General features: G+C 62.3%; 1 protein-coding gene across 1 annotated transcript; it reads right to left on the bottom strand.

Annotated features, from left to right (window-relative positions):
• Window positions 1-144: 144 nt before the first annotated feature.
• AGPAT2 (1-acylglycerol-3-phosphate O-acyltransferase 2) lies at window positions 145-14,232 on the bottom strand. The gene is made up of 6 exons (XM_008005605.3): window positions 13,940-14,232; window positions 4,196-4,329; window positions 3,736-3,911; window positions 3,406-3,501; window positions 1,791-1,863; window positions 145-928 (listed from the first exon to the last, which is right to left on the bottom strand). Exons 1-6 carry the CDS (start codon window positions 14,119-14,121, stop codon window positions 753-755), a joined length of 837 nt encoding a protein of 278 aa, XP_008003796.1. The 5' UTR covers window positions 14,122-14,232; the 3' UTR covers window positions 145-752.
• Between the last annotated feature and the right edge of the window lie 500 nt (window positions 14,233-14,732).

Below are 14,732 nucleotides of genomic sequence, written 5' to 3' on the forward strand. Positions count from 1 at the left end.
TGTGGGCCCACCCCTGGAAAGGGAACACGGGTGGGTGGCGGTGCCTCCACCCCAGGCTCTTAGGGAGAGCAGCTGGGAAGACACAGCATGGGCTCTACCACCCTGGTCACCCTGCCCGCCCTGTGAGTGACCACAGCTGTCCAGCCACTTCCAAGAGTGTGTTTATAAAAAAACAGCAACGGATACAATGCTGACTCCAGAGTCCTCCACGCCGGCAGGAGCAGCAGGTCCCACTTCCCGGCTCCCTGTGGCCCAGGGTGCATGAGTCTGGGACTCCCGGCCCTCCAGGCACCTTCTCTCCCTGAGAGCCTGATGCAGCTTGTGGGCTGGACCGTGGAGCCCGACTGCATCCGAGTGGGTCCCAGGTGGCCAGAGCAGAGGGCTGGGGCAGTGAACGTTGAGCCTTGGGGTCCTCCCGTCTGCTCCTGGGCTATCCAGGGGCCTTGTGGCTCAGTCTACCTGCCGGCCACAGCCTCAGGCCTCATCCTCATCATCCCGCTCTGAGGTGCCGTGGGGGTGAGTCCCTGCCCTCGAGCCTGGGGAGGGTCCAGCTGATCCCCCTGCAGCGGATGCCAGGGGCCCATGTCTGAGGCCAGTGACAGAAGGGACCTTCCTGCTTCCAGGGCTGAATGAGAGCTGGGGGAGCCGGACACAGTGGTATTTGGAAGCCTGGGTGGGGGTCCCCTCTGCCCATCCTCCAGCCATTGGCTTCCCACCTGCCCTCCCCAGGTCCTGCCCTGCTGTGGTCTCGGCTACTGGGCCAGCTGCACGCCAGGCCCCGCAGTGGCCCCGTTCTCCTGGGGGGTCTTGGAGATGTGGAGGAAGGTGGTTCTCATGGCCCGGTGGCAGGTGTCCACGAGTGCAGGGACATCCGCCTCGGTGAGGCCGCTGGTGGGGATGGCTTCCAACACCTGCACTGTGACTGTTCCTGCCGGGGGAGCAACAGACCTCAGCGACCTGTGGGGAGCTGGGGCCCACCTCAGCCTGCTGCCCCGGCCTCACCTCTCCCCGGCCCCCATAGCCACTCCCTGGGAAGCCCCTGAGGCCAGGTCAGGCTCTTCTCCTGGACTCCCTAGCCGTGGTGGGTTATTTTAATTGCAGTAATGTTGGTGCAGTAAAACCCATAGCTGCCTGGCCTTCATGCCACGGTTTCGACAAGTCTGTGCTCCCGTTACTGCCGCCAGAAAGCCCCCCTTCCCGATCACCCCTGCCCCACTGCCTGGCCTCTGCGCTTCATATGGGGGGCTGTGGGAGAGATGGAGCTGGGTTCCCCCACTGCTTTCCAACTTTGACCCCACTGTCCCACCTGGGCACCAGGTACCCACGTTCTGGGAACTGGCTGGAAGGGGCAGAGGCTGTGAGCCTCGCCGCCTGTGCCCTTGGGTTGCCTGGGCTCCATCTACCCCATGCAGGCATCAGTCTGGACGCACGGGCTCAGAGGCCGCCCTTCAGCCCTGGAGGAGGCCACCTCAAGGCCCCCAAGCTGTGTGCACAGCTGGGGTCCATCCGTGTGAAGTCGGGCACCCAGGCTACCCTCTTGGAGCCTCAGTTTCCTCATCTGAAAAATGGGCCCAGCACCACCCATCTCACAGGGTCACTGGGAAGGGTGACCGCCATGAGACCACGAAGCCCAGAGCTGGGACTCCAGCCTGAGTCACTCATTCACCACATGGTCACCATGTGGCCACGCCACGGGTGCCACCCAGAAATGGGAACGATGAGGGGCCCGGGGCTCTGTGACCATAGGGTCAGGCAGGGCCTACACCCCGGGTGCACACATGTTGGGGTACCTGAGGTGAATAACTTCTTCTTGGTGTTGTAGAAGGAGGAGAAGGAGGAGTACACCACGGGGACGATGGGCACCTGTGGGCAGGGAGACACGTGGCTGAGGCAGCCCTGGGGACAGGCCGGGCACACCCCAGGCTGCATATGGTTGGGGAGCCCTGTCCTGTGGCCCACCTGCCCCTGCCTTCGCTGCTGCCATGGGTCCTTGTGGCTGTCCTGCCCTTGGGACCTGGGATACCTGTCCTGCTCTGGTTGGCCCAGAGTTGCAAAGCTCATCCTGCAAATCTTTACTTACCTCCTCTAGGAAACCCTCCTGAGCTAGCACTTACTTGTCTGGTTCACGCCTGTCCCCGTACTGGATGTGTAGCTAGCCAGTGGGGCAGGGCCCTGTCCGATGTAGGAGGAGGTTATGGCGCTCTTCCCTGCCCACGCCTCCCTCCCAGTCAACTCTCCATCCCAGGAAGCTAGTGAGGGAGGCAGCTCTAGCCGGGGAAGGGGTGGAGCCTGCTGGTGTTCCTGGAAGCCACGGGGGGTCAAATCCAAGGGCACTTGGGGGTGATCATTAACCTGAGGCAGCCAGGGAACCTCCAGGGGGCCGAAAAGTAGGCTGGGGACTGGAGGCAGGGAGGGAGGGGGCCAGCAGGTAGGTGGGGACTGGGAGCAGTCTCCTGGCTGCCGCCACCCCCAGCCTCCCCCATCACAGCCGCCCATCTCCCTTCTCTCCCAGAGCCGATCCAGCCGTCACTCCGCCCCCAAAGGGAAGTGACATCAGCCCCAGGCTAGGCAGGTGTGTCCTGCACCTGGGCAGGGCTGGGATCACAGCCCAAGGATGCCCGCCCAGCCCAGTGCCTCCGGGGCTCCCCAGGCCTCACAGCCTTAGCTGGGAGCCTCCGGAAGGAGGGCCCCCTCCCACCCACCTTGCACAGGGTCAGGCACCGGGGGCCACTACAGGCCAGTGTGAGGGAAGGAACTGAGACCCCGGCCCTGAGTGAGACCCCACCCAGGTAAGGTAAAAGCTCCTTCTCCTGACGCAACTCTCCCCAGCACAGCGGCAGGGGCAGGACAGGTGCCGTGGGATTGGCTATACCCTGGCCTCTCCCAGACACCCTAGGACGCGCTGCACCCCTGGAGGCTGGGGACCAGGAAGTCCAGAGTCTTCAGGTGCCGCTCACAATGAGCTCCACCCACCCCAAGCTCTGGCCCGACCCACCGCCACACCAAAAGCCTGGCTTGTCCAGACCCACTGCCCATGCCCTGAAGCCCACCCCAGCCAGGCACGGGCCCAGAATGAGCCTCCTGAGAGCCTGGCGGGCAGAGGCCAGCGGCCCGGCTTCCCACCCCTCTACCTGCCCAGCCTCACAGGCCACGTCCTGGGTGCTCACCAAGGGCAGCTGGTCACTCAGGGCTCTGTGTGGGCGAAAGCCTAAGGGGCTGCCCTCCCTGGCCGGTCAGGGGCCAAGTGTGGGAAGGGGCAAGGAGGCCCTGTCCCCAACTCAGTGGGAGGAGTCCCTTGCCTGCCAAGGGTCCTCAGCTTGGCTGGGTGGTCACCTCCTGCCTTAAGCCAGTCTGACCCCGCCTCTGCAGCCTGCACCCACCCCAGGAGGGCTGGGCTCGGCCTACCTGTGCCTGGACTGCCAGGTAGAAAGCACCTTTCTTAAAAGGCAGCAGGTCGCCGTTGTCGTTACGAGTACCCTCGGGGTAGATCCACACTTTGAGCTGCAGGGAGAGAAGAGCCTGGGCTGACCTCACGTCCAGGTCACCCCAGAAAGGCCGCGCTCCCTCCCCTCCGAAGAAGCCCCACCTGTGAAGCAGCTGGCGTGGGACCCGACCTGAGGAGCAAGGATGATGTGGGGGTCTTTTTTCTGCCAAAACCAAGTCACAGGCTGGTCCCCACCTGACCTGGCCCGGGCCCCACCCCGACCCCACCCAGCCCCGGCCCTACACACTCACGTTCTCCCTGACCATGCGCTCGCCCAGGTCGGCCATCACCGTCATGGCAGTGCTAGAGCGCTGCCGGTTGATGAAGAAGACGCCCCCGAGGTACATGATGAGGCCCACGGGGCCCAGGAAGAGCAGCTCCCGCTTGGCGATCTGCACGCAGCGCTCCGGAAGGACCTCCATGAGGCCTGGGAGACAGAGAGAGAGAGAAACAGGGAGAGGGGGAGACAGTCGCTGAGCACCCACAGACCTGCCTGGGGCCCTGCCTTCTCCCTGGCTACCTGGGCGGGTTGTGTGGCCTCCGAGCCTCTGTGTCCGGCCCTGAGGGAGGGACTGAGGCCAGGCTCACCCAGGCACAGGCAGTGTCTTGTCCTCTGTGTCTTCGTCCTCGGGACCCCGCCCCAGCCCCGCACAGCCCCAGCTCAGCGGGCCCCACTCAGAACCCAGAAGCCGCCCCGGATGCCCGGCCTACCCATCATGTCCAGGATGCTCTGGTGGTTGGAGACGATGACGCAGGGCCGGGCCTCCTGCAGCCTGTGCTGGTCCCGCACCTTGAAGCGGAGCCCGTAAAAGTACTTGAAGCTTCGCACGAACCAGCTGATGATGCTGCAGGGGAGGCCACCGTGAACACGGGCCCCGCAGATCCCGCAGCCGAGGCTGCGGCGCGGAGGCCTGGGGGTGGGGTGCGGAGGAGGCCGGGGAGAGGCCCTCCTGGCGCAGGGCAGGAGACCGAGAGACACACGGGAGGGAGCCCCTGAAGGCACAGAGTCCCGGGCCCGGTTCACCCACCTGGACGGCTGCCCTGCCTCCATCTCCCCAACAACAGGGGAAAACCCAGAGCCTCTGGAACTCGGATGCTAGGAGGATGGGCAGGTGCCCACTTCCAAATCCACGTCCAGGGACCTGCCCAGCCCTCAAACACCCCACAGGGGACCCAGCCGGAAAGGAAGCGGCACTGGCTCTCACGTCCACCATGAAGGACCCACGTCAGGGAGAGCAGCCTCTGCACCCCTGCAGAGGAGATGGGGCCCCACACACCCTGGGGAAGGTCACTGGCCCCTTAAGGCAGGGCCACATCAGGAAGAAAGCGTCAGTGCCAGTGGACACCTCTGAAAGGACCTCTGAAAGGCTCTTCCAGAAAACAGCCAAGACCGAGTCCTTCTCTCACCCCTACCCTACAGAATCAGGCCGGGTTCCCTTTCCCCATGAATAGGCGGCGGGGGGCTTGGGGCTTGTCTGAGTTCACTCCAGGAGCAGGAACAGAGCCAGGGTCCCGGCCACCTGAGCACCGGCCCCAGCAGCCCCCACTCTGGCAGGGGCCCAGCCCACTGGTGGCTGTCCTTGGAGCACCTGCGAACGTGAGGTGGCCTCGTCCAAGCAGCCCATCATGGTTGGGACCAGGGATGTCCAAGGGACACCCGAAGTCTCTGACCAGCTCCAAGCGCCCCAAGCCTGTGCCCTGCTGTGCTGCCAGGAAGCTCTGGGCATACTCCAGATAGGGTACCTGCCCATCACAGGGCAGCCGGCAGGGATGGAGCCAGGAGGACGGAGCTCACCCCAAAGCTCCAGCAGGGGTGGATGACCAGGGGCAAGGCTGTGCCAGCGCTGACCGGGGGGCTCCCAGTGCTGCTCCCCTCTCCATGCAGAGTAGTGCCCCCTGCCATTTGATCCCCCAACAGTCCTGAGGGCCCCCCGCTTTGTGCAGATGAGTCTGAGTAACTGCTCCAGGCCACAGAGCAGGGTTTCAAAGCCGAGGCCTCCTCTCAAAGCCACACTGGCGGGGATTTTTGTTGTTTTAATAGGGTCTTGCTCTGTCACCCAGGCTGGAGGGCAGTGTCACAATCTCACTCCAGCCTCCACCTCCTGGGCTCCTCCCACCTCAGGCTGCTGACTAGCTTAGGACCACAGACGTGCGCCACCACACCTGGCTAGTGCTTGTATTTTTGGTAGAGATGGGGTTTCACCGTGTTGACCAGGCTGGTCTCAAACTCCTAGGCTCAAGCAATCTGCCCACCTCGGCCTCCCAAAGTGCTGGGATTACAGGCCTGAGCCAACTCGCCCGGGCTTTAAAAAAAAAAAAAGACAATCGTGGTAAAATACACGTAACATAAAATGCATCTCCTTGGCCTTTTCTGGGTGCACGGTTCACAGGCGCTGGGCACATTCGGTGTCCTGCAGCCATCTCCTCCCTCGTCTCCAGAATTGTCCACCTTCCCCGGCTGACGTCTGTTCCCATACGACACTAACCCCCCCTATCCCCTCCCTGCTCCTGGCCCTGGCGCTCTGCCCTTCCATGTGTGAGCCCAGGCCTGTGGCAGCACCACCTCCAGCGGATGGGGCAACGCTCATGATCCCGGTTGCAGATGGGGAAACTGAGTCAAGGGGGGCCTAATGGTTAATTCTGATGATGAGTCCAGCCGTCCGTCCCTGGACTTAGAAGCCTGGGGCCTCCTCAGATCTGCCTTCCTCAGCCAGCTCCGGAGACGTCTCTCCAGGCCATGCCGGCCACCGCCCCCTCCCACCCAGAAGGCGTGCCCGGGCTGGCAGTGCCCGCACGCTCAGGGGAACTGCAGGGCTGTTTTGCCTCCACACTCATCTGCACGATCCAGCTTCCCAGACCCCTGTGACGCTCCAAGACAACGAGGAGGCAATAGCTGGCAGTTCACCAACAGAAAACACGGAACTGTCTGGTGCTAGCAAGACGGTCGCGTCACCAATCAAAGAAATGCAAACGGAAACAAGAGACCGTCCTCATCCTTCCCCCAACACAGATTAAAACACCTGATAACAGGAGGTGCCAGCCAGGGCATTGGGAACGGGCCCAGCACCTGGCAGGAGTGGGGAGTCGCACAGACACAGATGCTTCCAGAGGGCAGGTTGGCAGGCCCGGCCAGAGCCCTGAGGAAACCTGGCCCCTCTCCTCTCAGAATCTTCCAGGAATTCGCCCGACGCCCGGAGAAGCCTGGGGTGCTCAAGTGTGCGGTGAATTAGGAAAACCTGAAAATGCTTCAATGTCCACCGGTAGGGAGAGGGAAAGTAAATTAGGGTCCGTTTCACAGCCAGCCGTGACAGAGGGAAAGGACAGGGCAAGTCCACGCTCACATCCTGTGAAGGGCACGCGTAAGATTTCTAGCAGCAGCCAAGACGCACCTGCAATTCCAAAGCTAGCTGCCTGCAGAAGTCTCGGGTCACATCTGAAAGGGACAGTGGTTCCCTCTGGTAGTGACATTGGCCAGTTCCATCTTTTATCTACTTTTTTATTTTTGAGACAGGGTCTCACTCTGTCACCCAGACTGAAGTGCAGTGGTGTGATCTCGGCTCACTGCAACCTCCACCTCCCAGGCTCAAGCAACTCTCATGCCTCAGCCTCCCGAGTAGCTGGGATCACAGGCGTACGCCACCACGCCTGGCTAATTTTTTGTATTTTTAGTAGAGATGGGGGGGTCGCACCATGTTGGCCAAGCTGGTCTTGAACTCCTGACCTCAAGTGATCTGCTTGCCTCGGCCTCCCAAAGTGCTGAGATTACAAGCGTGAGCCACCACACCCAGCCTTTTTTTTTTTCTTTTTCTTTTTTTCTTTTTTTTTTGAGACAGTCTCATTCTGTCACCCAGGCTGGAGTGCAGTGGCACCATCTCGGCTCACTGTAACCTCCGCCTCCCAGATTCAAGCAATTCTCCTGCCTCAGCCTCCAAGTAGCTGGGATTACAAGCACACGCCACCATGCCTGGCTAATTTTTGTATGTTTAGTAGAGATGGGGTTTCGCCATGTTGGCCAGGCTGGTCTCAAACTTCTGACCTCAGATGATCCTCCCGCCTCGGCCTCCCAAAGTGCTGGGATTACTGGCATGAGCCACCACAGCAGGTCAGCTGGTTTCTTAGTGTTGACAACTGCATCTTGGTGATGGAAGATATTAACAAGGGAGGACTAGTGAGGACCATATGGAGTCCCCCTGTAATATCTCTGCAACTTCTCTGTAAATCTAAAATTATTAAAAAATGAGATGTTCATTTATTTATTTATTTATTTTTTTGAGACAGAGTCTTGCTGTCACCTAGGCTGAAGTGCAGTGGCGTGATCTCATCTCACTGCCATTTCCACCTCCCGGGTTCCAGCAATTCTCCTGCTTCAGCCTAGCAAGTAGCTGGGACTACAGGTGTCCACCACCACGCGGGGCTAATTTTTGTATTTTTGGCAGAGATGGGGTTTCACCATGTTGGCCAGGCTGGTCTCAAACTCCTGACCTCATGATCCGCCCGCCTTGGCCTCCCAAAATGCTGGGATGACAGGAGTGAGCCAGGCACCCGGCCCTCTTCTGTTTTGATTGTGGTATAACATGCACCACTTAAACATTATCATTTTACCCGTTTCTCAGCGCATGGTTCCATGGCACTCAGCGCATCCCCTGCTGTGTGGTCAGCACCACTCTCCAGCTCTAAAACTTACCTTTTTTTTTTTTTTTTTTTTTTAAATATCTAAGCTGCTTAGGGGATGGATCGTGCACTGATACTTCTCTCAACTGTGAAAGACACAGGTTACAAATCCCCGCCCAGCAGGCAGCACTGAGCAGACGCTCTGTCCTGCCGCCCACCACCGGCCCCTGGTCCTCAGGCCAGAAAGATGGACGGACGGAGGCTGCCCCAGGCCAGGAGGAGGCTGTGGCTCTCCAGAACTCTGCAGCCCACTGTGTGGCTGGGGGAGAAAGGTATACCCTGGAGGCGGAAGAAAGTCCAAGTTGATGTCCTCAAGGGGACAAAGGGCCACCTGCACCAGCCACGTGGAGCCACTGCACTTCCTCCCCTACATAGTGTCCCATATATAGTTCAGAGCTTTCTGAAAGCTGGTGGGGAAGTATAGACTCTCACTTTAAAAGTGGTTCCTGGCTGGGTGAGGTGGCTCACATCTGTAATCCCAGGACTGTGGGAGGCCGAGGCAGGCGGATCACCTGAGGTCAGGAGTTCGAGACCAGTCTGGCCAACATGGTGAGATCCTGTCTCTATTAAAAAAACATAAATTAGCCAGGCGTGGTGGCAGGTGCTGTAATCCCAGCTACTCAGGAGGCTGAGGCGGGAGAATCACCTGAACCAGGGAGGTGGAGGTTGTAGTGAGTCGAGATGGTGCCATTGTACTCCAGCCTGGGTGACAGAGCAAGACTTCATCTCAAAAAAACAAAAGTGTTTCCTCAGAGAGGAAGGGCCTGAACCTTGTAAGCCCTGCAGAAGCTCCTGCAGCCAAGGACACCCCCGGGAACCCGGGCAGAGAAAAATCGCCTTCTAAGCACAGAGACCCCCTGTACCTCCTGTGTGCAAAGCCCCGAGACAAGGGTTCTACATGAGTCACCCTTTCGTTCTGACAGTAACACCCCAGGGTAGGTACGATCATAACCCCCCTCTTCAGATGAGGAAGCTGAGGTTAAAGGTTCAGCAAAGTTAAGTGACTTCCCCAAGGCCACACAGCAGGGAAGCCAGAACAGGCCTGAGGGCCCCCTCGGAACCCTGCTTCTGAGCTGGCAGAGTCGTGCTGGGGCGGCGAGGACCCCCATTAGGACTCTAGGAGCTGATCCTGAGGCTCCCTCCCTCCCCCAGGCTCCGCAGCCCCCTCAACCCCTCAGCAGGCTGGGAGCTTGCTCCGGCCTCCCCCAGCAGGAAGCTCAGAGTGGCCAGAGCAGCCACTGTCCCCAGGCTTCCCCGACCAGCTTGTCCTGTCCTGTGCCAAACACCCTGCCTCACCCAAACTCTCCTGCCACCAACCACAGGGGGACCAGAGGCTGCCCTGTCCTTTCCCCAAAGCCTGGGGCACGTGTCGCTGTGCTGGTCCAGGACACAGTCACACAGACCCCAACTCCAGGTCCTGGACTCCCTGCCTCCCCAGGGTACCCCAGCAGGGGCAAAGCCAAGGTTGCTGGAAGCCTGCAGCTTGGGGAACCCTGCTGGCCGCTGCAAGGCAGGCCAGCAAGGCAGGAGGCCCAGGAAGCAGCCCAGTGCCCAAAACCAAGCAAGGCTGAGCCCAGACTGGGCCCTTCTGGTGGCATTGGAGCAGCGGGCTCCTGCTAAGGGAAAGCCCAGGTCCTGCCCCAGTCTCTTTCAGGAGCCCTCAGACTGGAGCCTACCGGCCTTGAGCGAAGCACCATAAGAGACCCCTCTGGGGTCTGTAGGAATCCAGCCTCCTCAGACCACCTGAGCTCAGCCCCCGGACACCTGCCTCCCACACCCAGACTCTGGGCCAGACGGGGATTTGGATCCCATTTCCCTTCATGCCAGCTCTGGCCTCGGGCAATGCACTTGACCCCCCAGGCTCATTTGGAAGGGTGTACGGGTTTACACTCCATAAGACCCGACACCCGGCGCGCCCTCGGGCCAGGACAGGACCTCCACCAACAGTGGCTGTGACGAGGATGACACAGGAGGGAAAGAATCCAAAATGGGCGGGCCTGGGTGTGGTGGCTCACGCCTATGACCCCAGCACTTTGGGAGGCTGAGGCAGGTGGATCACTTGAGCCCAGGGGTTTGAGACCAACCTGGGCAACAGAGCGAGACCTTGTCTCAAAAAAACACAAAAATCCAAAGTAAATCAAAGCGAAAGGCCCCTCAATGTGCCTAAGTCCCACCAGCAGTGGGTTCAGGCAGCTGGGAGGCGGGTCTAGGTCAGAGCCCAGGCCATTGGCCAGGCTGTCCTCGTGGAAGGTCACTCGCTGACCCTTGCCCTGGTCCTGGGCTTGGACACTCCCAGGAGACCCAGCAGCTCTCTGAGCCAGGACTTGCCCATCCTCAGCTGTGTGAACTCATGCAGGGCAGCCTCCCCCAACCCCCGGGGCTCGATGGGGCCACACAGAGCCACAAGGATGCTCCAGGGACAGGGGCCCCAGCGAGGAATCTGGTGTTTTCTGACAAGTGTCATCCGAGCTGCAGCACAAGGCAGGACGGGTCCATAGGGGTGGGGGGTCCAGCCCACACAAACACCTGGACGTGGGCGGTCCCCAATGACTCCTCAAAGGGGATGTGTGGGAGTGCAGGTATAGTGGGCTGAAAGGAGGTGGGGCCAGAGAAGCCCTCCCATCCCTCAATCAGGACAGCTCCAATTTCTGGGCCTGCAGAGAGACACCTGGAGAGCTCTGGAGAACCAAGGTCACAGTCTCCCTTGGGACTAAGACCCCAGTGCTGTGGTGACACAGGGCTCCCCGACGGCACTGTCCCCACCGGACATCTGTCAGGGGACCCAGGACTGTGCACTGGCCAGCAAATCTGAATCAAACCTTGCCCGACATCCCAGTCCCCTGTGCGTTCTTCCCACACCGGGCGTGTGGCGTGGGCACCCGCTCCACGGGACAGGAGCCGCCCTGCAGCCAGGAGCTGTCACGACCACTAGGTCCTGGCCTCCAGATACCAGCAGAGCATGGGGTTCAATTCGGGGAGCATCCTTAAGAGGAAGGGCACCCCTTTTCTCTCTAGGACACTGAAAATGGTAGGAACGTAGGTCAAAGGAGCCGGAAACTAACTGCTGTTTCCCTAGGCTGCCCATCTGGGCATGAAAAAGTAAACTTCTCTGTGGGTTAAGCTGCCATCTTTAGGGTTTTCTGATCCTGTAGCTGGACCCAGCTGTAGGACACAGAGGGGCTCTGGGCTTTGCTTTCCTCTGTCAAATGGATGTACCAGGGCATCGGCCCCTGGTGAGGAAACCTGCCCTGCAGCTCCACCCTAACTGTGCACACAGGGAAGGGCTCGGGGCACCCCCTGCCTGGGAGGGGTCCATGGTCTCAGCCCCAAGCCCGGTGGGAGCAAAGGCTGCCTCAGCGGTTCTAGTCCCATCACCGACCCTCAGTTGCTTATCTCAGCCTCAGTGTCCTTATTTATAACACGGAGCACATGCGAATCCCTGTTCCCGAGGCTGGAGACACCCCTGGCGCACAGCAGGAACAGAGGCCAAGTATCCCCTCCCTCCCTTCCAGCCCCCGGGGGCCCTTCCCTGGAGTGACAAAGCGCCTCCTCTTCATCTGCCTTTCTCGCCCCTCCCGACGGCCCCCACGGAGTGAATGCATGTTCACAACAGCCCCACTCTTAGCCATTGCTGGGAGTCTTGGGAGCCCGTGCAGAGGTGTGGGGAAGGCAGCCATGGAGCCCCAGGCCTCTCCTCCAGACCGCCCCGCCCTCCGGCCCTCCCTTCTCTTCAGGGACCAAAGCTGGAACAAAGCACCTGCTGTTAGCAGCCAGTGTCCCGGAAGCCACTAGTCCGCAGGCCTGAGCCTGGGTGCTGCTCTGGAGAGGTAAGGGTGGCAGGAGGGTCCCATCCAAGCACCATGAGAGGCCCCAGGTCCCGAGGACACCCGGGTTAGTCAGAATCTCCAGGCTGAGATGGGGACAGGGCTGAGTGGGCGAGTGGGGCAGCAGGGCCAGTGCCAGCTAGCCCAGCCAGCCAGGTCCATAGAAAGGGCAGCAGGTGAACTGCGATTTGGCCCCTGGGAAACATCCATGAAGTTCAGGCAGAGGCTCCTGCAGAGCAAGCCAGGCTCTCACAGGAGGAAGCTGACGATGAAGAGGCCCATGGCCTGGGGCCTAGCTCAGTAGTGGGGTCTGCTCCAGGGTCTCCTAATCAGGTGCAGCGTCACTTCTGCTGAAAGAACAGGACCCTGCCCCTGTCTGTCCGCAACCCAGGACACACCCGGCCCAGGATGCCCTGCTGGCGTCAGAACCACACATGCCATTGCCTCGGGGTGGGGGACACCCCCACAAGGAACCCACAGACTGGCCCCTCCTCAGCTGGGAAAGCTGCACCCTCGCTCCTACTCTGAATCACCCCAGGGGCTGAGGGGGGCCCTTCACAGAGACCCCTGCCCACAGGGGATCTCAGGGCCAGAACCACAGGTGAGGCCTTCAGATATTCCAGCACAGGTGCCCAGAGCCCAGCCCCCAGGAACTCCCTGTTGCTGGAAACTGCCTCCTCCCTGAAGGGCGCTCCACTGGGGAAGTCGGCGCCAGTCACCACCTGGGCCAGCCCTGGAGGGTGCGCTCCCCAGGACCCCGGCCTGGGCCACCCGGCGCACATCACCACCGGTCACACACACGTCCGGCTGAGCAGCTACCAGACCCTTCTCGGACTCTCCATGCTCACCACCAGCCCCAGGGTCCTTCTTCATATTCCTGGAGCTTCTGGGGCTCCGTGGGAAGCCATGGTGGGGGGGGGGGGGGGCGCGGTCCATGAATGTAGGCCTGTTCCAGAAGCCTCAGCGCCCTCCCAGGACTGGCAAGGACAGCGAGTGTGGGGAGCTGGCAAACCCTCACCCACTGCCCCTGGAACCACGGGGAAGGGGGCCTCTGGGGCCGCAATGCCCCCACCTCAGGACATTGCAAAAGCCACCGGCTGGGCAGTCCAAGCAGGGCAGAGAGAAATGTAGCAACAGCCTGGGGATGGCTAACAGGGAGAGGGGGCAGGCAAAAGCCTTCTCCGGCAGCCACCCCGCCCAGCAGCAGCCAGCCCCCGCCGTCCTTGGCAGCCCAGTCTGCACTCTGGCCCCCAACCCCAGCCTGGCAAAATCAAGCTCCCACCTTCTGGAAGGCGTCCAGGGGAACATTTCAGCCCCGCCAAACCCTAGTCCTAACTCTTCCTTCCCTTCGCGTGGAAGCTGGACCCCCAGAGCTGGAGGCCAGCGTCGCGCTCCCCAGCACGGTAGCAGGTCCCCTCCGGGTCCCCCACCTCCCTGCGAAGAGGAAGGGGTGAGAGGGGAACCCGCCTCACAGGTGCGCCCATCACCAGGCCGACGGGCAGGAGGGCGTCGGAGGGAGGCCGAGGGACGCCCCACGCCGCCGTGCGCCCCAGTGAATGGCCCTGGGGCAAGTCCCCGCAGCCCTGGCCTCGGTTTCCCCGCTCAGGAAGCAGGGCTGAGCCTCTCCCAGCGCGGCCCGGCCCCCTTTTTCTCCGAAAGCCGCTCCGCCCCCGGAACCCCACGCCGGGCTACAGGGACGCGGCGGAGGCCGAAACCGGTGTAGACGCCCGGGGCCAGGGCGGTGGGTGGGGTGCTGGGCACTGTGACGCCGGCTCCGGGACCCCCTGGCTCCGGGACCCCCTCCCGTGCCCGCCGCCGGCCCAGGCGCGCTCTCCCCGGAGCCTCGGAGCGGAGCGGGGCGGGCCGGGCGGGGCAGGAAGGAGGGAAACCCAGAAGAAAGTTAGGGAAGCGGAAGCGGCGCGGCGGTTCCCCGGCCCCTCCCGGCGGCCCCCGGCCTTGCCTCATGTTCTCCACCGTCCGGCCGCCGTGGCGCAGCAGGCAGACGAGCGAGGCCACGGCGGACATCGCGAAGCACAGCGCGCAGTACAGGGCGACCTTGGCGTAGAACTCGGCCGCGCGGCTCAGCTGCACCAGCAGCAACAGCAACAGCAGCGCCGCGGCCAGACACGGCCACAGCTCCATGGCCCGGCCCGGCCCGGCGCCCGACGGCGCGGCCCAGCTCACTCCCGCTCCCGCTCCCGCTCCCGCTCCTCCCCGGCGCGCTCAGGCCCCTTATTGCGAGGGCGGCGCGGCGGGGCGGGGCGCGGGGTGGGGCCAGGAGCGCGCGGCAGGGAAGGGCTAGGTGAGGCGCCCCGCCCTGACACTGTCCCCAACCACGCCCCGACACGGCCCCCTCACCAGGCCCCGCCCAGACACGGCCCCCCAGCCCCTCCCGACATTGTCCCCAACCCCTCCCCGACACGGCCCCCCCGTTCCCGCCCTGGGTCACCCGGCCCGTCCCTCCACGGTCTCTCCCCTCAGCCCACTGCCAGGTCACCGAGGCTCTGGCGCTCTGCTCCCACCCTCCCGGTCCCACGGGACCCCCCTATCCTGGCTTCCCGGTCGGTCGGTCTGTGGCGCTGACCCCCACGGTCTGGGCCTCCTGCCCCGCCCGGTGCCCCCTCGCCCCGCTGCCGGGGCAGCCACAGGCTCCTGCGCGTAGAACCACAGCTCCCCAAGGGCGTAAAGGCAGCGGGGACTCGACCGCTCGTGCCAGGCCGGTGGCCACGCAAAGGGCCGCTTGAACCGCCCCC

Source organism: Chlorocebus sabaeus, chromosome 12 (genome assembly GCF_047675955.1).
Source record: "Chlorocebus sabaeus isolate Y175 chromosome 12, mChlSab1.0.hap1, whole genome shotgun sequence".
In the NCBI taxonomy this organism is placed as follows: Eukaryota; Metazoa; Chordata; class Mammalia; order Primates; family Cercopithecidae; genus Chlorocebus; species Chlorocebus sabaeus.